Source organism: Ranitomeya variabilis, chromosome 2 (assembly GCF_051348905.1).
Source record: "Ranitomeya variabilis isolate aRanVar5 chromosome 2, aRanVar5.hap1, whole genome shotgun sequence".
NCBI classification, from domain to species: domain Eukaryota; kingdom Metazoa; phylum Chordata; class Amphibia; order Anura; family Dendrobatidae; genus Ranitomeya; species Ranitomeya variabilis.
The window spans coordinates 675,600,959-675,625,932 of NC_135233.1; the positions used below are offsets into that span (position 1 = coordinate 675,600,959).

General features: G+C 47.6%; 1 protein-coding gene across 9 annotated transcripts in view; it reads left to right on the forward strand.

The window, feature by feature from the left end:
• The window catches only part of MAP7 (microtubule associated protein 7), a 186,019-nt gene that overhangs the window by 76,099 nt on the left and 84,946 nt on the right, over nt 1-24,974 (forward strand). The window contains exon 1 of one of the 9 annotated variants that reach the window (XM_077289299.1): nt 21,544-21,601. The exons of the other annotated variants lie outside the window; for them this stretch is intronic. Coding sequence (XP_077145414.1) covers nt 21,589-21,601 — 13 coding nt within the window. The 5' untranslated portion in view covers nt 21,544-21,588. Of the gene's footprint in view, nt 1-21,543; nt 21,602-24,974 lie in introns of those variants that run through there. 9 annotated transcript variants of the gene reach the window in all.

Consider the following 24,974-nt stretch of genomic DNA (forward strand, 5'->3'; position numbering starts at 1 on the left):
CGATGACCATGAATCCCAGCCCCGCAGTGTCTTAACATTGTTAAAACACTGCGGGGCTGGGATTCAGGGCCTGGCGCAGCACATATGTTCGCCTCTCACACGCGGGTCCTTACACCCGCTTCAGACTGTGCGGCGTCATCTGATCCCTTATCGCATGCCACGGCCATGAAGCCGCACAGTCTGAAGAAGGCGGAAGGAGAGGAGGGACAGGCGAACTGATGCACTGATCCTGCCCATCAATCACACCCTCGCAGTCCCAATAAATAAGACACCGAGGGGCGTTGTGTGGGTCAGGGCGGCCGCAGAGGCGCAGCCAGCCAAACAATGATGCCAGAAGACGGGCAGCGCTACCAAGGAGCTTGTTGCGTGTGTCAATACAAAGTCAAATCACACCTGAGGGACGTTTTAATGGTCACAGAGGACACATTTTAGACGTGTTCACTTCAACATGGGCAAGGAGAATAAGTTTCTGAGCCACCTTGAACACATGCAGCATTACTGCTGTTCAAGGTAGCTGTAAAACATAGAAACACCTGGGGGAGGGGGGACAGGTTCCCTTCAATTTCAGTTCTTGTGTCTGCGTGGCGGTCGCAGGACACGTTGCCGGCTACACAGCAGGGGAACAGCTGGCGGTGCTGAACCCCACTGACACATTGGCTGGTGTTTTTCTCTGTGCAGCTAGCACATCTGGGCAAAAACTGGCGGTGTTAGAGCCCAGGGTCAGCAGGAGGAGCAGGGGGAGCGGAGTGTAGGCCGAAGCCTGCACTCGAGCAAGTTGAAAGGAAACCTTTAACACCCCCCCCCCCAGGCGTTTGTAGCTGAAAGAGCCATTGTGTACAGCACTAATGCTGGAAAAGGTAAACTTAGCTCTTTTAATTATGGTCCTTGTACATGCGGAACCAAACATTTATGAAATGTGTCTCCTCACAGCGTTAAACCGTCCGGTAGGTGGAACTTTCCTTTGTCGTGTGACGCAGCACAGCCATCATTTTTACCCCCTTGGTGCCGTGCGCCCACTCCTCAGCGTTGTTTGAATCTGTCCCGGAGCCTGCGCTGTTAGGTTAGCCCTTGGCCATGCACACATGTTGCGCTGCCCGTCTTCTGACCTCATTTGGTGTCAGGCTGGCTGCGCCTGTGCGGGTGCGCTGGCCGAGATCCCGCCTCGCAGTGTCGTCTAATGTAATCCCACCGCGGGCCTGTGATCCGTGCCCGTGCGCAGTGCATATCCTGTCCTCTCACTCCCCTCCCTACGGCTTTTTCAGACTGTGCGTTGTCACGGCCGTGGCATGCTATTAGGGACCAGCTGACATCGCACAGTCTGAAGAAGCCGTAGGGAGGGGAGTGAGAGGAGAGGATATGCACTGCGCACGGGCACGGATCACAGGCCCGCGGTGGGATTACATTAGACGACATTGCGAGGCGGGATCTCGACCAGCGCACCCGCACAGGCGCAGCCAGCCTGACACCAAATGAGGTCAGAAGACGGGCAGCGCAACATGTGTGCATGGCCAAGGGCTAACCTAACAGCGCAGGCTCCGGGACAGATTCAAACAACGCTGAGGAGTGGGCGCACGGCGCCAAGGGGGTAAAAATGATGGCTGTGCTGCGTCACACGACAAAGGAAAGTTCCACCTACCGGACGGTTTAACGCTGTGTGGGGACACATTTCATAAGTGTTAGGTTCAGCATGTGCAAGGAGCATCACGAAAAGAGGCACTTTTTCCCTTTGCATTATTACTGCTGCACAAGGTGGCTCCTTCAGTAACAAACGCCTGGGGGGGGGGGGGGTCAGGTTCCCTTACATTTAACTTGTTGTGTCTGCGTGGCGGTCGCAGTACACGTTGCCGTATACACAGCAGGGGAACAGCTGGCGGTGCTGAACCCCACTAACACATTGGCGAGGTGTTTGGCTCTGTGCGTACAGCACTTCTGGACGGCAACTAGCGGTGTTGGAGCCCAGGGACAGGTGGAGGAGGAGGAGGTTGGAGGAGGTTGGAGGAGGTAGGAGGGATTGCCACACACACAGCAGGGGAACAGCTGACGTTACTGAACCCCAATAACAGAGGAGGGACTGTTGACTGTGCGTACAGCACTTCTGGACGGCAACTGGCGGTGTTGGAGCCCAGGGACAGGTGGAGGAGGTAGGAGGAGGTAGGAGGGATTGCCACACACACAGCAGGGGAACAGCTGACGTTACTGAACCCCAATAACAGAGGAGGGACTGTTGACTGTGCGTACAGCACTTCTGGACGGCAACTGGCGGTGTTGGAGCCCAGGGACAGGTGGAGGAGGAGGAGGTAGGAGGAGGTTGGAGGAGGTAGGAGGGATTGCCACACACACAGCAGGGGAACAGCTGACGTTACTGAACCCCAATAACAGAGGAGCGACTGTTGACTGTGCGTACAGCACTTCTGGACGGCAACTAGCGGTGTTGGAGCCCAGGGACAGGTGGAGGAGTAGGAGGAGGTTGGAGGAGGTTGGAGGAGGTAGGAGGGATTGCCACACACACAGCAGGGGAACAGCTGACGTTACTGAACCCCAATAACAGAGGAGGGACTGTTGACTGTGCGTACAGCACTTCTGGACGGCAACTGGCGGTGTTGGAGCCCAGGGACAGGTGGAGGAGGAAGGAGGAGGTAGGAGGGATTGCCACACACACAGCAGGGGAACAGCTGACGTTACTGAACCCCAATAACAGAGGAGGGACTGTTGACTGTGCGTACAGCACTTCTGGACGGCAACTGGCGGTGTTGGAGCCCAGGGACAGGTGGAGGAGGAAGGAGGAGGTAGGAGGGATTGCCACACACACAGCAGGGGAACAGCTGACGTTACTGAACCCCAATAACAGAGGAGGGACTGTTGACTGTGCGTACAGCACTTCTGGACGGCAACTAGCGGTGTTGGAGCCCAGGGACAGGTGGAGGAGGAGGAGGTTGGAGGAGGTTGGAGGAGGTAGGAGGGATTGCCACACACACAGCAGGGGAACAGCTGACGTTACTGAACCCCAATAACAGAGGAGGGACTGTTGACTGTGCGTACAGCACTTCTGGACGGCAACTGGCGGTGTTGGAGCCCAGGGACAGGTGGAGGAGGAGGAGGTAGGAGGAGGTTGGAGGAGGTAGGAGGGATTGCCACACACACAGCAGGGGAACAGCTGACGTTACTGAACCCCAATAACAGAGGAGCGACTGTTGACTGTGCGTACAGCACTTCTGGACGGCAACTGGCGGTGTTGGAGCCCAGGGACAGGTGGAGGAGGAAGGAGGAGGTAGGAGGGATTGCCACACACACAGCAGGGGAACAGCTGACGTTACTGAACCCCAATAACAGAGGAGGGACTGTTGACTGTGCGTACAGCACTTCTGGACGGCAACTGGCGGTGTTGGAGCCCAGGGACAGGTGGAGGAGGAGGAGGTAGGAGGAGGTAGGAGGGATTGCCACACACACAGCAGGGGAACAGCTGACGTTACTGAACCCCAATAACAGAGGAGGGACTGTTGACTGTGCGTACAGCACTTCTGGACGGCAACTGGCGGTGTTGGAGCCCAGGGACAGGTGGAGGAGGAGGTAGGAGGAGGTTGGAGGAGGTAGGAGGGATTGCCACACACACAGCAGGGGAACAGCTGACGTTACTGAACCCCAATAACAGAGGAGGGACTGTTGACTGTGCGTACAGCACTTCTGGACGGCAACTGGCGGTGTTGGAGCCCAGGGACAGGTGGAGGAGGAGGAGGTAGGAGGAGGTTGGAGGAGGTAGGAGGGATTGCCACACACACAGCAGGGGAACAGCTGACGTTACTGAACCCCAATAACAGAGGAGCGACTGTTGACTGTGCGTACAGCACTTCTGGACGGCAACTAGCGGTGTTGGAGCCCAGGGACAGGTGGAGGAGGAGGAGTTTGGATGAGGTTGGAGGAGGTTGGAGGGATTGCCACACACACAGCAGGGGAACAGCTGACGTTACTGAACCCCAATAACAGAGGAGGGACTGTTGACTGTGCGTACAGCACTTCTGGACGGCAACTGGCGGTGTTGGAGCCCAGGGACAGGTGGAGGAGGAGGTAGGAGGAGGTTGGAGGAGGTAGGAGGGATTGCCACACACACAGCAGGGGAACAGCTGACGTTACTGAACCCCAATAACAGAGGAGGGACTGTTGACTGTGCGTACAGCACTTCTGGACGGCAACTGGCGGTGTTGGAGCCCAGGGACAGGTGGAGGAGGAGGAGGTAGGAGGAGGTTGGAGGAGGTAGGAGGGATTGCCACACACACAGCAGGGGAACAGCTGACGTTACTGAACCCCAATAACAGAGGAGCGACTGTTGACTGTGCGTACAGCACTTCTGGACGGCAACTAGCGGTGTTGGAGCCCAGGGACAGGTGGAGGAGGAGGAGTTTGGATGAGGTTGGAGGAGGTTGGAGGGATTGCCACACACACAGCAGGGGAACAGCTGACGTTACTGAACCCCAATAACAGAGGAGCGACTGTTGACTGTGCGTACAGCACTACCAGGCAACAACTAGCGGTGTTGGAGCCCAGGGACAGCAGTAGAAGCAGAGGAACACAATGTAGGCCGAAGCCTGATTGGAGAAAGGGAACCTTTAACCCCCCCCCCCAAGGCATTTGTAGCTGAAAGAGCCAGCTTGTGCAGCTCAAAAGATGCAAAAGGAAAAGGTGGCTCTTTTAATTATGCTCCTTGCAAGCACAGAACTAAACACTTATAAAATGTGTCCCCTGAAACCGTGAAACTGTCCCGGAGGTGGGACTTTCCTTCGTAATATGACGCAGCACAGCTGTCATTCCTACCCCCTCGGCGCCGTGCCCCGGCTCCTCATCGTTGTTTGATTCCGTCCCGGAGCCTGCGCTGTTAGGTTATCCCTTGGCCAGGCACACTTAGCGCTGCCCATCTTCTGACATCATTTGGTGTCAGGCTGGCTGCGCTTGTGCGGCCGCGCTGTCCGAGAGCCCGCCTCGCAGTGTGGTCTAATGTAATCCCACCGCGGGCCTGGGATCAGTGGCCATGCGCAGTGCATATCCTCGCCTCTCGCTCCCCTCCCTACGGCTTTTTCAGACTGTGCGCTGCCACGGCCGTGGCATGCTATTACGGATCAGCTGGCACCGCACAGTCTGAAGAAGCCGTAGGGAGTGGAGCGAGAGGCGAGGATATGCACTGCGCATGGCCACTGATCCCAGGCCCGCGGTGGGATTACATTAGACCACACTGCGAGGCGGGCTCTCGGACAGCGCGGCCGCACAGGCGCAGCCAGCCTGACACCAAATGATGTCAGAAGATGGGCAGCGCTAAGTGTGCCTGGCCAAGGGATAACATAACAGCGCAGGCTCCGGGACGGAATCAAACAACGATGAGGAGCCGGGGCACGGCGCCGAGGGGGTAGGAATGACAGCTGTGCTGCGTCATATTACGAAGGAAAGTCCCACCTCCGGGACGGTTTTACGGTATCAGTGGACACATTTTATAAGTGTTAAGTTCTGCGTGTGCAAGGAGCATAATGAAAATAGCTACCTTTTCCTTGTGCAGCATTACTGCTGCACAAGGTGGCTCTTTCAGTAACAAACGCCTTGGGGGGGGGGGGGGACAGGTTCCCTTACATTTCAGTTGTGTCAGCGTGGCGGTCGCAGGACACATTGCCGGCTACACAGCTGGGGATCAGCTGACGTTACTGAAACCCAATAACACTGGGTCGTATGTTTTGACTGTGCAGATGGCACTTCTGAGCCTCAACTGGCGTTGTTGGAGCCCAGGAATGTAAGTTCAGGTGGTTGAAAGATGAACACAACAGGAGACCTGGATAACGTATACAGTGACCTAATTATTTAATCAGGAGGAGGAGTGGCAAATTCCTGCGAGATCCAGGCCTTGTTCATTTTCAGGAAAGTAAGCCGGTCAACGTTATCGGAGGATAGTCGCATGCGACGGTCAGTTAGTACACCACCTGCAGCACTAAAGACACGTTCCGATAATACACTGGCCGCAGGGCAAGACAGCACCTCCAATGCATACTGGCTTAGCTCTGGCCATGTATCCAGCTTTGAGACCCAAAACTTGAAAGGGGAAGAGCCGTCTGGGAGTACAGCAAGAGGGCAAGACATGTAGTCTGTCACCATCTGACGGAACCGTTGCCTCCTGCTGACTGGAGCCGTCTGTGATGGTGTAGACTTTTGTGGGGGGCACACAAAACTGTGCCACAGTTGGGCCATACTGGTCTTGCCTTGGGCAGAGGCACTGCTTCTGCTCCCTCTTTGTGCAGAGCCTCCACCACTGCCTGGACGCACTGAGCTGCTTTGGAATGCACTAGCAGCACTTCTCTCAGTTGGAATGGAGAAGATGATGGAACTGACCAGTGTGTCTTGGTACTCCCGCATTTTTCGCTCCCGGTTCAACGGTGTGATGAGGCTTTCTACGTTGTCCCGGTAGCGAGGATCGAGGAGGGTGAACACCCAGTAATCAGACATGTTGAGAATGTGGTCGATGCGGCGGTCGTTTCTCAGGCACTGCAGCATGTAATCCACCATGTGCTGCAGACTGCCAACTGCCCAAGAAACGCTGTCCCCAGCTGGAGGCGTGATCTCTGCCCGCTCGTCATCACCCCACCCTCGCTGTACACACTGAGTACTGGACAATTGTGTAACTCCCTCCTCTGGACGGATGTCTTCCTCCTCCATTGACTCCTCCTCATCCTCCTCACAAACTGTCCCCTGCCTACGCGTTTGTGAGGAACCACGTGGCGCTGACTGTCCAGAAGATGATGGAAGTGGTGAATCCTCATCCTCCACCTCTTCCACAACATCATCCCTTAGCGCTTGCAGTGATTTTTCAAGCAGGCAGATAAGGGGGACAGTCATGCTGACTAGTGCATCATCTGCACTCGCCATCCGCGTGGAATAATCGAAGGGACGCAAAACCTGGCAGACATCCTTCATAGTGGCCCACTCTGTGGTTGTGAAGTCTGTACGGCGCTGACTGCGACTTTTGTGCGCCTGATACAGCTGGTACTCCATTACAGCTTGCTGCTGCTCACACAACCGCTCCAACATATGTAACGTGGAATTCCACCTGGTAGGTAGGTCACATATGATGCGATGTTCCGGCAGGCGGTGTCGGCGCTGCAGAGCCGCAATGCGCGCTTTTGCCGTGCTGGAACGCCGCAAGTGAGCACACTCTAGGCGGACCTTGTGCAGCAGTGCATCAAGATCCGGATAGTCCCTCAAAAAACTCTGCACGACCAAATTGAGCACATGTGCCAGACATGGGATGTGAGTGAGGTTGCCGAGGCCCAGGGCTGCCACCAGATTTCGGCCATTATCACACACTACCATGCCTGGCTGGAGATTCGCTGGCTCAAACCACACATCGCTCTCCTGCTTGATGGCATTCCAGAGCTCCTGCGCTGTGTGGCTACGATTCCCCAAAAAAATTAATTTCAAGACGGCCTGTTGACGTTTGGCCACGGCTGTGCTCATGTCGGTCGTAACAGGTACACGTTCATCACGGGTCCATGTGGAGGTGGACTGTGACGGCTCCTGCAGCGATGATTCTGAGGAACTGGTGTAAGAGGAGGAGTCAATGCGTACAGAATGGATTCCTGCAATCCTTGGAGTGGGCAGGACACGTCCTGCGCCACTCGCACGGTCTGTACCCGGCTCAACTACATTAACCCAATGGGCAGTGAGGGAAAGGTATCGCCCCTGTCCATGTTGACTGGTCCACGCATCGGTGGTGAGGTGGACCTTGCTACTGACGGCGTTCAGTAGCGCGTGTTTTATGTGTCCCTCCACATGCTTGTGCAGGGCAGGGACGGCTTGCCTGCTGAAGTAAAAGCGGCTGGGCACACTGTACTGTGGGACTGCCAATGACATCAAGTCACGGAAGCTGTCAGTCTCCACCAGCCTGAATGACAGCATTTCCAGTGACAGAAGTTTGGCAATGCCTGCAGTCAGAGCCTGTGCTCGTGGGTGGTTTGACGAGAAAGGCCGCCTTTTCTCCCATGCCTGTACTACCGATGGCTGTAGACTGGGCTGGGAGTGTGTGGTTGACTGGGAAAGTGGTGCTGCGGGTGGAATTACAGCGGGTCTCTGGACAACAGGGCCAGAGGTTCTTCCACGGCGATCCTGGGAGGAAGCCGAACCAGCTGCGTGTGAGCTAGAGGAAGAGGCAACACGAGCTGAAGAGGTGGTAGCTGCCGCTGTTGGTTGGCCTAGCTCTTCAGTGTGTTTGTCTAACTCCGCCGGGTGCCTGTTGCGCACATGTTTCCACATGTTGGAGGTATTGAGGTTGGCGACTTTTTGACCTCTTTTGATTTTTTGATGACACACCTTGCATCTGACATAGCAAATGTCATCTGCAACTGTGTCAAAAAAGGACCAGGCACTGCAAGTCTTGGGAGCCCCCCTTTTGACTTTTGGAAGAGACATGCTCCTTACGGGTGCCAAAGCGGAGGCTGCAGGATCCGCAGTCTTCCCCCTCCCTCTCCCTCTTTGGACCGTACGGGGAATCTCTTCCTCAGAGCTGCTCCCACCACCTTCCTGTCCCTGACGCCAAGATGGGTCAAGGACCTCGTCATCCACACTACCCTCTGCCCCCAACTGCTCCTCCCGGGTAGTCTCAGCAGCAGAGCACGCACCAGTAAGTGGCACCTGAGTGTCATCATCAGCTGATGCGGCCTGCGATGTGGTGAACGGAGCCACTGGCCCACCCGCCTCTTCAGAGGAAGACAGAAAAAGCTGTTGGGCATCACTGCACCCTGCCTCTTCTTCCATTTCTCCAATGCTGCTTGGCTGGCCCCCTGTTTCCAAGCCAAGAGATTCAGAGAACAGAAGTAGAGACGGCTCCTGTCCTGGGCTCTCTGTCTGCCTGGGCAATTTGGCAGGTGGTGAAGAGACAGATGGCTGCTCTCCAGTGCTCTGTGTCTGAGAGGATGTGGCACTAATGGAAGTTGATGCATTAGCTGCCATCCATCCCACAACGGCTTCAATTTGGTCTTCACGCAGCAGCGGTGTACGGCGCTCGGCGACAAAGCTGCGCATGAACGACTGTTCCCTCGTGAAAGTGGGTGCTGATGAGTCACCGGTGCCCGCAGCGGGCACAGAATCCCCACGTCCCCTCCCTGCTCCGCGCCCACGCCCACGTGCCTTACTCACTGCCTTCTTCATCGTGGTTGACTGATAAAGAAAAGCAGAAAAGTACTAACGGCTTTGTGTGCTTATTCCTGAAAAACTCCTCCTAACAGGTATAAGAAACACTAATTAGCTAAAGTGTGGACTAGACTTTAATATGAGTTAATGTGGCCTACACAAATGTAAAGTGGTGTAACTGGTGTGTTTGGTGAACTTTATTATTTATTTCTTTTTTGGGGGCTGAACTGACAACGGATAGAGCTGCAGTCACACGGAGACCGTGCAGACAGACGTTAACGGCGCTGTAAGGCCCAAAAACCCTCCTCTACTTTATCCTATGTAGTGTTTTTCCACAAATTAGCTGGAGACGGGTGGAAAGACACTAATAGGATTTTTTTAAATTAATTAGCAGCAGACTACAGTACTTGAAAAAAAATTAAAATTGATTTGGCGGTATGACGCAGTTAACAACCCTGAGCTGGAGACAACCAAGCTACGGCTGCTCACAGACTACAGGGCGAGCTGCAGTCACACGGAGACCGTGCAGACAGCCGTAAACGGCGCTGCAAGGCCCAAAAACCCTCCTCTACTTTATCCTATGTAGTGTTTTTCCACAAATTAGCTGGAGACGGGTGGAAAGACACTAATAGGATTTTTTTAAATTAATTAGCAGCAGACTACAGTACTTGAAAAAAAATTAAAATTGATTTGGCGGTATGACGCAGTGAACAACCCTGAGCTGGAGACAACCAGGCTATAGCTGCTCACAGACTACAGGGCGAGCTGCAGTCACACGGAGACCGTGCAGACAGCCGTAAACGGCGCTGCAAGGCCCAAAAACCCTCCTCTACTTTATCCTATGTAGTGTTTTTCCACAAATTAGCTGGAGACGGGTGGAAAGACACTAATAGGATTTTTTTAAATTAATTAACAGCAGACTACAGTACTTGAAAAAAAATTAAAATTGATTTGGCGGTATGACGCAGTGAACAACCCTGAGCTGGAGACAACCAAGCTACGGCTGCTCACAGACTACAGGGCGAGCTGCAGTCACACGGAGACCGTGCAGACAGCCGTAAACGGCGCTGCAAGGCCCAAAAACCCTCCTCTACTTTATCCTATGTAGTGTTTTTCCACAAATTAGATGGAGACGGGTGGAAAGACACTAATAGGAATTATTTGAAAAAATGTGCAGCAGCCTGCACTACTTCAAAAAAAAAAAAAAAAAAGGACAGTATGAGGCAATGAACCACCCTCCCTGAACTGAATACAACCAGCTATGGATGGCCTATGTGGCTGCACTCAGACTAGAGAGTGGGCTGCACTCACACACACACACACAGAGAGACCTTGCAGATCGCTGTGAAAACAGCGCTACAAGGCAAAAGCAAGGTGAATAGTAGGTGAACACAGCGGTTGCTAAATTAGCCTTTGGAAAGCACAAAGAAGCAAATCGCTATCTCTAAACTGTCCCTCAGTCAGCAAACAGCGTCCTGTCACTAACTGAATTCACAGCAGAGTGATCGCAAAATGGCGCCAGCGACTTTTAAACTGCATCATGACATCATTTCAGCAGCCAATCACAGCCTTGCCAGTACTTTCATGCCCTCCATGCTAAACAGGATGTGCCCACACTTGGAATCTTTCTCATTGGCTGAATTTCTGAATTTTGAATCATGGAACTTCCGATTCCGGTATCCGATACGCGCCAAGTATCGGAATCCCGGTATCGGAATTCCGATACCGCTAGTATCGGCCGATACCCGATACTTGCGGTATCGGAATGCTCAACACTACCTATGAGGCATTGCTCAGCTAAATAGATACTGACATGTAAAAGTGAAGGAATCACCATAGATTGTTGTTAGAGTAAATCATTTATTACGGATGCTTTAGTTGCTATGTATTGGAAGATAAAATTAGGTGATCCCGCTTCCAAAATTGCAAAAATTTATTGGATTAAAAAAAAGAGATTCCATCATGAGTGTAGACACAGCCATGCGTTTCGAATATCCATTGCGCTCTTTATAAAAGCTGTACATGTGCTGGATACAGAGTAATTTAAATGGCCATCAACCAATTACAACACATACAGTCAGTCACATGATGAAAACAACCCACGACGCGGTGTATGAGAGACGCTGATAAATATCAATAAAAACATAACAAAAGTATTACCAAAAATAAATACCGTACATGTGAATGAGGCAAAATCTTGTACATCAATAATGGAACATTAGTTTCCGTCTCAGATTGAAACAATTGGGACAAGTGTCCAGGTTGAACATCCAAAATGCTTCCCTATCCAGAAGACATAATATCATCTTGCAATAGAGGTAGGTATTTCATGACTATATTTTAGATTTCATGAAATTGTGGACTGTACCGTAGAGCTAATACTAATTTTGGTGGTGCGTCACAATTGTTCTTTGGTTTTGCGTTTTTATTGGTACCTATTAAGTCTGTTCTTTTCTTGGTACCTTCAATCTTAGAGGCCCTCTCTAGGGTCCAAGTAGGATATCCTCTGCTTGACAATCTGTTTTTGCGTTTATTAATTTCTCTGTTACTCATTTATGTTACTACAGTTGCGTTTTATACATGGAAATTCTCCCACCCGGATTGCTTTAGTTGTGTGTCGCGGATGACCACCATTGGCATGAAGTGAGTGGAGGTGAATATATTATGCTGAAATCAGCTTCTGGGCAGGGAAGCATTTTGGATGTTTAACCTGGACACTTGTCCCAATGGTTTATATCTGAAACGGGAACTAATGTTTCATTATTTATGTACAATATTTTGCCCGATTCACATGTATTTATTTTTTGCTCATACTTTTATGTTTTTATTGATATTTGTTTATGTGCGCCTCTCATACACAGTATCATGTGTTGTTTTCATCCAATCATGATACTTCCTCATGTGACTGACTGTATGTGATGTAATTGGTTGATGGCCATTTAAATTACTCTGTATCCAGCACATGTACTGCTTTGTTAAAGAACGTAATGGATGTTCGAAACACATAGCTGTGTCTACACTCATGATGGAATCTCTTTTTTAATCCTATAAAATCTTGCAATTTTGGACGCGGGATCACCTTCTCTTATCTTCATCTCACAAGTGGTCCCTTGCAGTTCTCTGCTTCCAAGGACTCCGAGCTGGGGTGAGCTGATTTACCTTTTATTTTCAGTTACTATTCAGCTACTGTATTTATTGTACAAACTAAAGGAAATATTTCATCAGAAAATTACCTACTGTAAGAATCAGGCTGTTATGCTAAACAAAAAAAATCCATAAATTAAGTTATATGAAAACTATATATATATATTAGGAAAGCCAGGTAGGCTGGGGTTAAATATTAGTGCTACAAGTCCTAATCAAGGGTACTTGGATAGCCATGACTAGAACCAGGCCATTTGTTCACTGGGGTAAGCTGAGCAGAGTGGGTTGTGTTGGTGCTGGGGAGAGACAAGCCGGAATCTCTTGAAGGCCATGTTCACACTATCAGTATTTCATATTTTACCTCAGTATTTCTAAGCCAAAACCAGGAGTGGAACATTCAGAGGAAAAGTATAATAGAAACATCTCATCACTTCAGAATTTTTCACCCACTTCTGATTTTGGCTTACAAATACTGAGATAAAATACTGACCAAATACTGAGGTAAACAAAAATTGCCAAATACTGAATGTGTGAACATGGCCTAAGTGGAGGTTGTACTGTTCGTGTGCACCACACTGCAAGTGTCACTGGTTGCAGTAGTGTAGATGCAAGGGGGACAGAGGGTGCGGCCGCCCTGGGCCCTGTGCTTTCAGAGTCCCACCTGTATCTATGCTACTTTTAACTGTATCAGTGTGTACAGCACTGCCGTGCTGCTGCTATGGGGCCCATGAGCCGGGGGGGTGCCGTTGCCGGCAACTTCAACTATATCGCCATCTGCTGACATGTTGCCAATCATCCAATGACTGAGCAAAAAATGTCATCGTTCTCGGCGATTCATCGTCCTCTATAAACAGAACATGCATTGCCGATAATCCTGGCAGCCTATGGGCACATTGCTTACAGTCTGCTTGTGTAAACAGGCTATTAAACAATCGTCGGCAAATGTTTACCGATCTGCGGCCATTTTGTGCCTCTGGTTAGTCCATGTAAACGGAGTGTAATCGCACAGAGCCCCCCTTCCGCAGTGTAATCGCACAGATCCCCCCCTCCCGTAGTGTAATCGCACTTCTTCAACTTGCTTAACTGTTCACAATAACATCTATTTTGACCAAAGGTGGCCAAACTTTTACATACCAATGTATACATATTCCTTACTTTGGAATGGGAGGTGTACATACCATGCACTCACTGTGAGCTCCTCCAATAACTGGCCTAGAGGTGGAAGCGGCTGCGTCCATCCCTCGTCAGTCAATTGCGTAAGTGTCCTAATGATTGGAGACTTCGTAGTTGGGTTCCCTTGACAAACTAGTGACGGCGGGTAGATCTGTGGAATCTCCCTTGTCTGGTGTCATCTGTGATAAAGTGATAACTGTGGTGATCTCTGTTTAATCCTTCCCCCCGCTGCATTCCATTACAAACTGGTGGGATCTGTGTAATCTCCCTGGTGTCATCCATGACAATAATCATACACAGTGCCTCCCAGAATAAATCTCCCTACCTAAGTATGATCACATATATCCCTTGCGGTAATTACACCCCCCAATTATTGTGTAATTAATCACACCCTCACCACTGGATCATGGCAGTAATGAAGTATAGACAGAGGTAGGAACCTGCCCAGGGCGCGACCACAGGAGAAGCAAGAAGGGCTGACACCACTTATCCATGGTACTAGGCAGCCGTGACGCCGGTCACTGTAAGATGCGTTGTATGCTATTGCCTAGATGGAAGATGAACAAGGCCCTCATTTTTTTTTAGTTCTTCATCTGGGTTATTTTGGGTCTTCCTGTTTGAGTTATTCATGCATTCTTGAAGACTTGTCTTGCATGCTGTCCACTTCTGGAAAAAATCAGTGTTCCAAATTTTCTCTAATTTAGAGATACAGAGTCTCTCCAGGGCCTATTTCAAGAACTTTCTCATTTCTGCATTATTTTTTCAATAGCCTGCTATGTTGTGTATTATGACCCTTTTGGCTATACTTTCATATCCAAGTTTTCTTGGTTTCCAGAACTGTTCTCTTGTGATTTCTTTAATCTGTATATCTCTTTCACCACATTCGGAAATGGGAATATTGCATCCACCTGATGCAGATTTTACCATGATGGAACGGTGAACCTAATACACCTTAAGTGATACTTATTTGGTGGACAGTTATACCCCTCAAATTCTTCACACGCATGAATATTTGGGTCAGTTGAGGGTTCCTTGCATTCAATGGGTAAAGGGAAAAAACTATCACCTGACACCTCTCATCATCTGTCAGGGTAGAATTGGGAGACTTCAATACACATTAGAAAAACAAAATTCGGTAATTGGCTTTGATCAACTTCACATTAACATGTATGGGAGTTCTTTTAAGTATCTTTGAATGATTTCTACATTGTAAACTAACTCCATCTATGTCGACAACAGCCCACTGTTAATGTAGCATAACCGAATTTGACATTTTCCAATTTTCAATTATCAATGTACCTCTTTGAATGAAAGGGTTCCAACTGGTTAGGGTCTTCCACCAGTCTGGAGAATGAGGAGATCCTAATGCCTATTTCTTGTTCTCTTTGGGAAAAATCGACCTGTAGGCAAAGTCTACAACAATTGCAATAAGTGGATTATATGGTAAAAGCCGAACATATCAACAATGCATTGTAAGACCGCTTCCTACATTTTCTGCGGTTTTGATATGTGACATTGTAAGTTGTTTAAAATCACGTTAATGCCAGACTGCTGAGTATCTTAAGCTCTGTGAAGTGAATCTTGCCAGTGTGTGCTATCAAACTGGGCAGTACTTGGTGACAATTCAAGTGCTTGGTGACAGCTCAGTTCTTTCTTTACAAAGCTTTACAAGCAGAACTTTCGCAGAATTATTAACACATCATTGTTAATTGTTTATTAGGGCGTTTTAGAAAGTGTGACAATACAGCTTCATAAATCTTGGGTCATGGTAAATGCAAGGAATCATCCAATGTTTCTGTAATCCAAAACATATTAGACTCTGTTTAGGTGGTACATTAGCAGTGACGTAACTTGAAGCTCAAGTGCCCCAATGCAAAATGTCTAACAGGCCCCCCTAATATCGCAGGACTTTAATAGTGCTAGTCTTTTCATGTAGGCCAAAAAGACCTTCTGGTCCCGGTGTGATTGCAACCTCTGTCCCTAGTATAGTTATTTTAGTACTGACCCAGTGTAATTCACACACTAGTATTTACAAGCCAAAACCAGGAGATGATCCTACAGAGAAGGAAAGTACGGTATATTTCAAAGATTCTCACGTGTTTTTAGAGCTGCTCCTGGGTTTGGCTTATAAATGCTGATAAATATTATGAGGCCTCTCTGTGCCCTATCCAGGCTACAGCTAAAATAAGTACAATCAAGGGGGACATAAATATGTGACGTGTTATGAAGTGTGAAGGCATTGTCCTGCAGAATTTCTTTACCGTGTACATTGCATTGCTTATGTGCACACTGCCTACTACATTGCCCACAATGCCATATTTTGACCACTGCTATACTTTGCTCTATTAGAGCAGCACAGTGCTCCTAAGGCTACGTTCACATTAGCGTCTTTGGGCGCAGCGTCGTCGACGGATACCGAAGCATGCGTCATGCGCCCCTATCTTTAACATGGGGGGCGCATGGTCATGCGCCGGTATGCGTTGTCAAGCATTGTACGACGCATGCATCATTTGGGCGCACCAGACAGGGTGCGGCCGACGCTACATGTTGCATTTTTCATGCGCCAAATTTCCGGTAAACAACGCATGCAACGCACTTGCGTTGTAAATGCGCCAAAAAACCACATTACTGTCTATGTACAACGCATAGGGCGCAGGTGCCTGCGTTGACCCGCGTTGTTCGATGCATGCGCCTTTTGAGTAAAAAACAAGTGATGAAGTGTCTAGACAGTGACAAGACCACCCCATAGATATAAAAAAAAGGGTGATTGCATTGTATTTCACTTGCCTGCACGTCTGGAAACAGAGTGTACATGAGACACAGCTCTGCCTTCAAGAGATGTAAGTATATAATTTCTCTGCCCATTTTTATTTATTCTTTGCAATGTTTGTTGTTTGTTTTGTTTTTTATGTGTGACATTTTTTTTTTTTTTTCCTTGCAATTTATGGTGGTTTATTTAATTTTTATTGGGTTGTTCTGTGTTGACCGCATGCGTCAAAAAACGCTGCGTTGTGTATTGCCTTTTGGGTTGCGTCGACGATGCTGCGCCCAAAGACGCTAATGTGAACATAGCCTAACATAGTGCTCACATGGTGTCAAACATTGTTCAGTGAGTGTTGGGAACCTACGTACATGACTGCGTAGTGCCATAACATTATTATTATTATTATTATTTATTGTTATAGCGCCATTTATTCCATGGCGCTTTACATGTGAGGAGGGGTATACATAATAAAAACAAGTACAATAATCTTAAACAATACAAGTCATAACTGGTACAGGAGGAGTGAGGACCCTGCCCGCGAAGGCTCACAATCTACATTGTGTAGTGCTTTGTAGTTTGCACAGTGTCCTCATCAGGGAGCAGTCGGTATACCACCCTGTAAAGAGTGGCATAGCCTACCCTGTGCCGGGGAGTGATGAGGCCCTCTGCTGACAGCAGCCTGTAATGCTTTGTCATTGCTAGCTTTCCAGTACTGTAAACTCCACCTGGCACTGGGACTCAGCACAAAGGTGGGTTGGATAAAAGAACGTGTAACAACTTGGGAATCATGGAACAACCTACCATGTAACACACTCAGAAAAGTCAGGGTTCACGGCGTCTATTTGGGGGTTTTAGTTTATATATAGTTGAGTCACAGGTAACTTATGGTATATTATCCTATATATTCTCTGTGTATGTATATATGTATGTGTATATACGTGTGTGTGTGTGTGTGTGTGTGTGTATATGTATGTATATGTATATGTGTGTGTGTGTATGTATATATATGTGTGTGTATATATATATATATATATATATATATATATATATATATATATATATATATATATATATATATATATATATATATATATATATATATATTCGTAATTACTCGCTAATCCCACCCCCTGCTGCACAGTAGCTCCGCCCCCCACATCACCACACACAATCCCGCCCCCACCACATTACCACACACAATCCCGCCCCCCACCACATTACCACACACAATCCCGCCCCCCACAACATTACCACACACAATCCCGCCCCCCACCACATTACCACACACAATCCCGCCCCCCCACCACATTACCACATACAATCCTGCCCCCCACCACATTACCACACACAATCCTGCCCCCCATCACATTACCACACACAATCCCGCCCCCCACCATATTACCACACGCAATCCCGCCCCCCACCACATTACCACACGCAATCCTGCCCCCCACCACATTACCACACGCAATCCTGCCCCCACCACATTACCACACACAATGCCGCCCCCCCACCACATTACCACACACAATCGGCACCACATCACCACACACAATCGACACCACATCACCACACACAATCCCGCCCCCATCGCATTACCACACACAATCCCGCCCCCCACCACATTACCACACACAATCCCGCCCCCCACCACATTACCACACGAGGCTCCGTACCCACACATTACCACACGAGGCTCCGTCCTCACACATTACCACACGAGGCTGCGTCCCCACACATTACCACACGAATCCAGTTTGCTTTTGATTTTACACTGTGAATAAAATGTATTAGTATTATTCTGATTTTTAATTATTATATATAATGTGTATGTATGATGTGTGTGTGTATATAATGTGTATGAAATATATATGTATGTGTGTGTATATATGTATATATATATATATATATATATATATATATATATATATATATATATATATATATATATATATATATATATATATATATATATATATATATATTTAGATGGTGGCCTGATTCTAACGCATCGGGTATTCTAGAATATGTATGCATATTCATGTAGTATATTGCACAGCCACGTAGTACATTGCGCAGCTCACGTAGTACATTGCGCAGCTCACGTAGTACATTGCGCAGCCCACGTTGTACATTGCGCAGTCCACGTAGTATATTGCGCAGCCTACGTAGTATATTGCGCAGCCGACGTTGTATATAGCACAGCCCACATTGTATATTGCGCAGCCCACGTTGTATAGTCACGTAGTATATTGCCCAGCCACGTAGTATATTGCCCAGCTCATGTAGTATATTGCCCAGCTCATGTAGTATATTGCCCAGCCCATGTAGTATATTGCCCAGCCCATGTAGTATATTGCCCAGCCCATGTAGTATATTGCCCAGCCCACGTAGTATATAGCAATGAGGGCATCATATCCCTGTTAAAAAAAAAAAAAAAGAAATAAAATAAAAAATAGTTATATACTCGCCTTCCGGATCCAAGCGAAGCGGTTACCGACGCTGCTCGTGCGCTCCGGTCCCAAGAGTGCATTGCGGTCTCGCGAGATGATGACGTAGCAGTCTCGCGAGACCGCTACGTCATCATCTCACGAGATCGCAGCATGGACCGTTTACCGGAGCGTCGCGAGCGGGAAAGGCCTGTTGTCAATCCAGGGGCCGACGGACGGTGAGTAACGATTTTTTATTATTTTTAACATTAGATCCTTTTACTATTCATGCCGCATAGGCAGCATGAATAGTACAAAGTTGGTTACACAGGGTTAATAACAGCGGTAACGGAGTGCGTTACCCGCGGCATAACGTGGTCCGTTACCGCTGCCATTAACCCTGTGTGAGGGCAGACTGGAGGGGAGTATGGAGCGGGCCCTGACTGCGGGGAGGAAGGAGCAGCCATTTTTCCGCCGGACTGTTGCTATCGCTGATTGGTCGTGGCAAAACAGCCACGACCAATCAGCGACTTGGATTCCATGACAGACAGAGGCCACGACCAATGAATATCCGTGACAGACAGACAGAAGGACAGACAGACGGAAGTGACCCTTAGACAATTATATAGTAGATATATATATGCGTGGCTCAGTAGCGTGTAGCATGTTTATCTTGCAGTGTGTACTGTGCCGTGTGCTTTCCTGAAAGGTAAACTATGACGCCTAAACGATTGGGCAGGCTGTATACCTTCTGTGCCGGAGCGAAGCGTTATCCATGTGGTTACCTGTCTATAACACATAGGCAAATAACAGCGCTACGGTTACCGTACAAAGCTCTACATGGCACAGAGGCTCACCCTTTATAACTGCCGTGTGCTGCAGCTACATTAGGACTTGTTCACATTTAGTGATCTTGATGTGTTGTGTTTTTTTTTTATTAGGCTGCTTATTATCCATATGTTTTCTGCAGGCATCCGCAACAAAACATGCAATAACAAAGAAATCCTCGCTGATTATTGCATTTTTATGCAAATAAAGAAATAAATCCATGTTTTTTACATGTTTTTTTAAGCTTCCTATAGAGAAAAGCACCAAAAAATGCATCGTTCAATAGTGTCTTATAATGCACAGTGGCCATGAGTTTAAACTCCGCAGAAAAACAATGCAGCATTTACTCTACGTGGGAACATGGCCTTACAAAGCTAATATATCAATGTCCTGTTTTATTGAGAGAGAAAAGATGAAAAGCAGATTTATTGACATTTCTATGACTGACTATTGATTTCAATGGGACTTACAGATGCTCATCTGTGATCTATGTACATGCTACAGAAGTAGTCCCATTCACTTCTATGGAATGGATCTTTCAGATGCAATAATTTCTGCAACAAATTTGTGGAGTATGGTCATACCCTTAAGATGGGTTAACAATGCAAACTTCTATGTATGAAGACCACCAATTAATTATATAACAAATCAATCGGTGCTCATTTAGAGCCGTTTTATACAGCACAATGTATACGATCATTCCGTCCCCATACAATTTACATATTATCGGCAGCACCTCCCCTGCTCCCATGTGGTGTTGGCTGATTGGCCTCTTTATAAATGGCAGCAATCATCAGCAACTGATTGTAAGTGAACTTTTAAAGCACAGGTCTTTAAAAATATATATATTTTCCATTAAAGTAAGGTCTAGGTTTTCATTCTTTTACCAGTTTGTGATATCTGCTCTTGAAAAAAGTGTGAGACAAAAAAAATATATGCAATAACCTCAGTTTGGATGTCAAATCTGCCTGTTGGTTGTATATCTCTGTGCTAAATTAATGTATTTAAAAAAAAAAATAAAAAAAATATGTTCACATTTTTATGCAAATATTTATCTCTAAAAGTTGCTGTTTAAATTTAAAATGGCATTGAGTTACTAAGGTGACTTTTTATCACTATCCCAAAACCAAAATAACATTTAAAAGGGAATCTCATCAGCTTTTTACCACCTTCTCGGAAAGCATTGTCATATACACTGAGACCAGTGTTTTATCAGCAGCAGATTATCATTAAACCTGCTGCCACATAGTCCTCCATATTCATGAGCTCTGTATGACCCCGCCCCACTACGGATTGGCAGCTCTCTGTACACTGTGCGTAGACAGAAAGCTGCCAATTAGTGGTGTGGGCGGGGTTATACAGAGCTCAGCATTCAGACAAATGGTAGATCTGCCGCAGATAAAATAGAGATTTTATCAAAACTATATCAAGCAGTCCAATAAGTGATACATTGCTAGAATCGGGGACTCTGCCACAACATCATACTGCCCTTAGATTGGGTAGGAAAAACCTGGAGCCAGATTCCCTTTAAATGATGCCGTGCTGTAATATTTTTACTATGTAGCACTTGTTCGCTCCAGTTTATATTGTATCCATTGTGAACGGCTATAACGTAAAGAAACTGAAATGCGTTGGCACAAAGTGAAAATGCAGAACTGTCTGTCATAGACTTGGGGGCTTTGTCTCCTGGAGCTATGACTTATGTAGATGTTCTCTTGAGGAATTAGGCCATGCATGGAGTCGGCTGCCAACAGCAGTGACCAGTTTGCTCTGGGCTTAGCATAAGATAAGCAGCTCAACACATTGACGCAGCGTTTCAGAGAAGGTGATCAGAGGAGCCCCGGTGCCCTCCCCACACATCTAATCCCCCTGATGCTTTGGACGTGCAAGCTCCATTTTAGCCAGCAAGAATGGAGTGAGAACACACTGATGCTTCTCGCTCCGATTTTCTTTTGTTAGGCCTGATCCGTGTCTCTGACTCTGGATTACACTCCTCTCTGATGCATTTCTGTGCAGTATCTCCACCATGAAATGTGGCCTTGGTGATTATGGACACCAATATTGGGGATGTAAAAAGCTCCAACATCAGAAGCTATAATGAGAAAGATGGGTAAGGCCCATTTCCTATTGTTTTTTTAGATATTGTGTTGCATTGTTGTAAGATTTGTTCAGTATTCTTTTTTTTATATTCCTAGAGGATTTTATGTTTAAGGAGGAAGACGTCATACAATGTTGGGTCGCACTGAATGTAGGCCATCCCTGTATTTAGACATCCCTACCTAACTTGCATAATTGCCGGGAAGAGGTATGGGGTGAAATCACTATGGGTACGCTACCTTATCTCAAAGATTTATATCCGTAACGTACATATTCTTTCATAAGCCTCTCATGTATGAGTCTGGTTATATGTAATTTCATATTAATACTTAGAGAAATACAAAGGATTCATGCCTGCACGTAATAGTAGTAGCGTTCTACGGAGACCGTATTCTTCCAACATTTTTCTTCTTGGTTCTTTGTACGCTTACATTTCAGGCTGTACATTGTGAGACTCCTTGACTGGTTGCACATTGATTAAACAGGGCCTTATTAAAATGTGGTGCAAAGGTTATGGTTAGTTGTCTAGAAATCCAGTAATCCCTAGAGACCTCTGGGTCATACTTGGGTCAAGCTTAAAATCCCCTTTTCCTCTACAGATCGCCTATTTTTAACCATACAAGGTGTTTGTATGTAGATATGTTCTGTTAGATGTTGCGATGGTGGTGGCAAAACGGTTGATCACCAACGTGGAGTACTGCCCATTGGTGATATAGCCCACTTATCTGTGGGCACTGCTTATTTCAGCGACCTGCAAACAATCAGTCTTAAGCACAGCTTCCTTGGCTTACTATGTGTTGCTAGACATCACCAGGGTTGCCAACTTGACTTCTTATTTTTCTGGACAGCTTATCAAAAAATCACAGACAGGCCATATTTTTTCCGGACACATTGGAAAACTAAAATAACTACGATTATAACTGATCCATGTCTACAGCCCATAATTCTGATATGAAGACATAAGCTGCGTTTACTTCAAATTGTGGAATGATGATAATTACAGTCATAATAACCTGTATAAGTTTCTTCAGCCTAAAAAAAAAAATCATGGGCTCTTCAAATATTTTTTTTACGGCAAGACAAAAATGTACCCTATTTTAACCGGCTATTTAAAAACTTCTGGACGGTTGGCAACCCTGGACATCATGGCAATGAGAATGTCAGCTGATGTGAAATAGCTCAAGTGGGCCGCAGGTGTACTAGTTATGGAGTACTTTTCATGGGAGGGATGGTAAGCGGTCATGAGATGTGGCCACCATCAGTAGAAAAGAGCATCTTAGGGGCAACTCTGGCAGACTGTCGTGAGAGACACCAGAGGCCCGCGTCCACAAGACTAAAACGTTTTTGGTTTTTTTTCTGATTTCAGAAACCTTTTATTCCCTTGTTTGTTATAAACCAAAAAAACTTACACATGGCCCTTACTCACCATCCCCTGGTCAGGTGCTTAATCTCAGCTGTTCTACCTCAGCTAGTGCTCCCAGTGTCTGTTATTGTCTGCAGCACTGTCATAACATCAACAGCACTGCAGGCAATCGATGAGTTCAGCGGCTCGTAGTGTTGACTCGTGGAGAACCGCTGAGCTCACTTGTTGACTGTATATCTGTAGACACAAGGGTTTTCTGAAAACTGAAAAAACTTTTAAAGATGAGAAAGCGGTAAAAAAAAACCCCACAGTACTACGTGCCCTAATGTTTTTCTTTACAGCAGCCCTGGTGCTATATTTTTCATCTTTAAGTATAGGATTCTCTTGGTCACTGTATGTTTTTGGGGAGGAACTATAAATGAATTTATCTTATATACAACCCATATTCATACCTCCCAACCGTCCCGGATCCCGCAGGACTGTCCTGATTTTGAGTCAGCCCCGGGATCCCGGGCGGGACATTAGTTGTCCCGCACTACGTGCCTAGGGCGGGGACAATGCAGGGGGCGGCACCTGAGTAACTTAGGTTTGTGGCTGTTTTTTTTTTTTTTTTTTATAAAAGCTGGGTCACCTCCCCACCGACCCCGCCCCCTGTGCGGCGCTGCGCTGCCTGCCACGCTGAGGGAGAGAGCCAGCAGCGATCAAGATGAAAGGTCAGCGACTCACTACCTCCTGTGTGTGCACGGAGCTCCGGCTTCTCCTGCTCTTACCTGGTATCCCGGCAGAGAAGGAGAGACGGGGGAGGTGCCGGGACAGTGCAGAGCTGTGAGCAGCCGGAGAAACTGAAGAGCTGCACATGGACATCAGCCGCCCCTGCACCACAGAGGAGATTGTGTGTGTGTGTGTGTGTGTGATGTTGCATGTGTGTGTGTGTGTGTGTGTGTGTCTGATGCTGCATGTGTGTGTGTGTCTGATGCTGCATGTGTGTGTGTGTCTGATGCTGCATGTGCGTGTGTGATGCTGCATGTGCGTGTGTGTGATGCTGCATGTATGTGTGTGTGTGTGATGCTGCATGTGTGTGTGTGATGCTGCATGTGTGTGTGTGATGCTGCATGTGTGTGTGTGATGCTGCATGTGTGTGTGTGATGCAGCGTTTGTGTGTGTGAGATGCTGCATGTATGTGTGTGTGTCTGATGCTGCATGTGCGTGTGTGTGATGCTGCATGTATGTGTGTGTGTGTGATGCTGCATGTGTGTGTGTGTGTGTGATGCTGCATGTGTGTGTGTGATGCAGCGTGTGTGTGTGTGAGATGCTGCATGTGTGTGTGTGTGTCGTGTGTATGAGGTATCTGGGGTGTATGTGATGGCTGCGTGTGTGTGTGATGGCTGCGTGTGTGTGTGATGGCTGCGTGTGTGTGTGATGGCTGCATGTGTGTGTGATGGCTGCGTGTGTGTGTGTGATGCATTTGTGTCAAAGCTGCATGTGTTTGTGAGCTGCGTTTGTGATGCTGCATGTGTATGTTTGATACTGCGTGTGTGTGTAATGCTGCGTGTGTGATGCTGCATGTGTGTGAGCTGCGTGCGTGTGAGCCGTGTGTGTGAGCTGTGTGCGTGTGTGTGAGCGTGTGTGTGAGCTGCGTGCCTGTATGTCATTATACAGTATGGAGAACTGTGGCCATTATACAGTATGGAGCATCATGTGCAGTCATTATACAGTATGGAGCATCATGTGCAGCCAGTATACAGTATGGAGCATCATGTGCGGCCAGTATACAGTATGCAGCATCATGTGCGGTCATTATACAGTATGGAGCATCATGTGCGGTCATTATACAGTATGGAGCATCATGTGCGGTCATTATACAGTATGGAGCATCATGTGCGGTCATTAGACAGTATGGAGCATCATGTGCAGCCAGTATACAGTATGGAGCATCATGTGCGGCCATTATACAGTATGCATGCGGTCATTATACAGTATGGAGCGTCATGTGTGTTCATTATACAGTATGGAGCGTCATGTG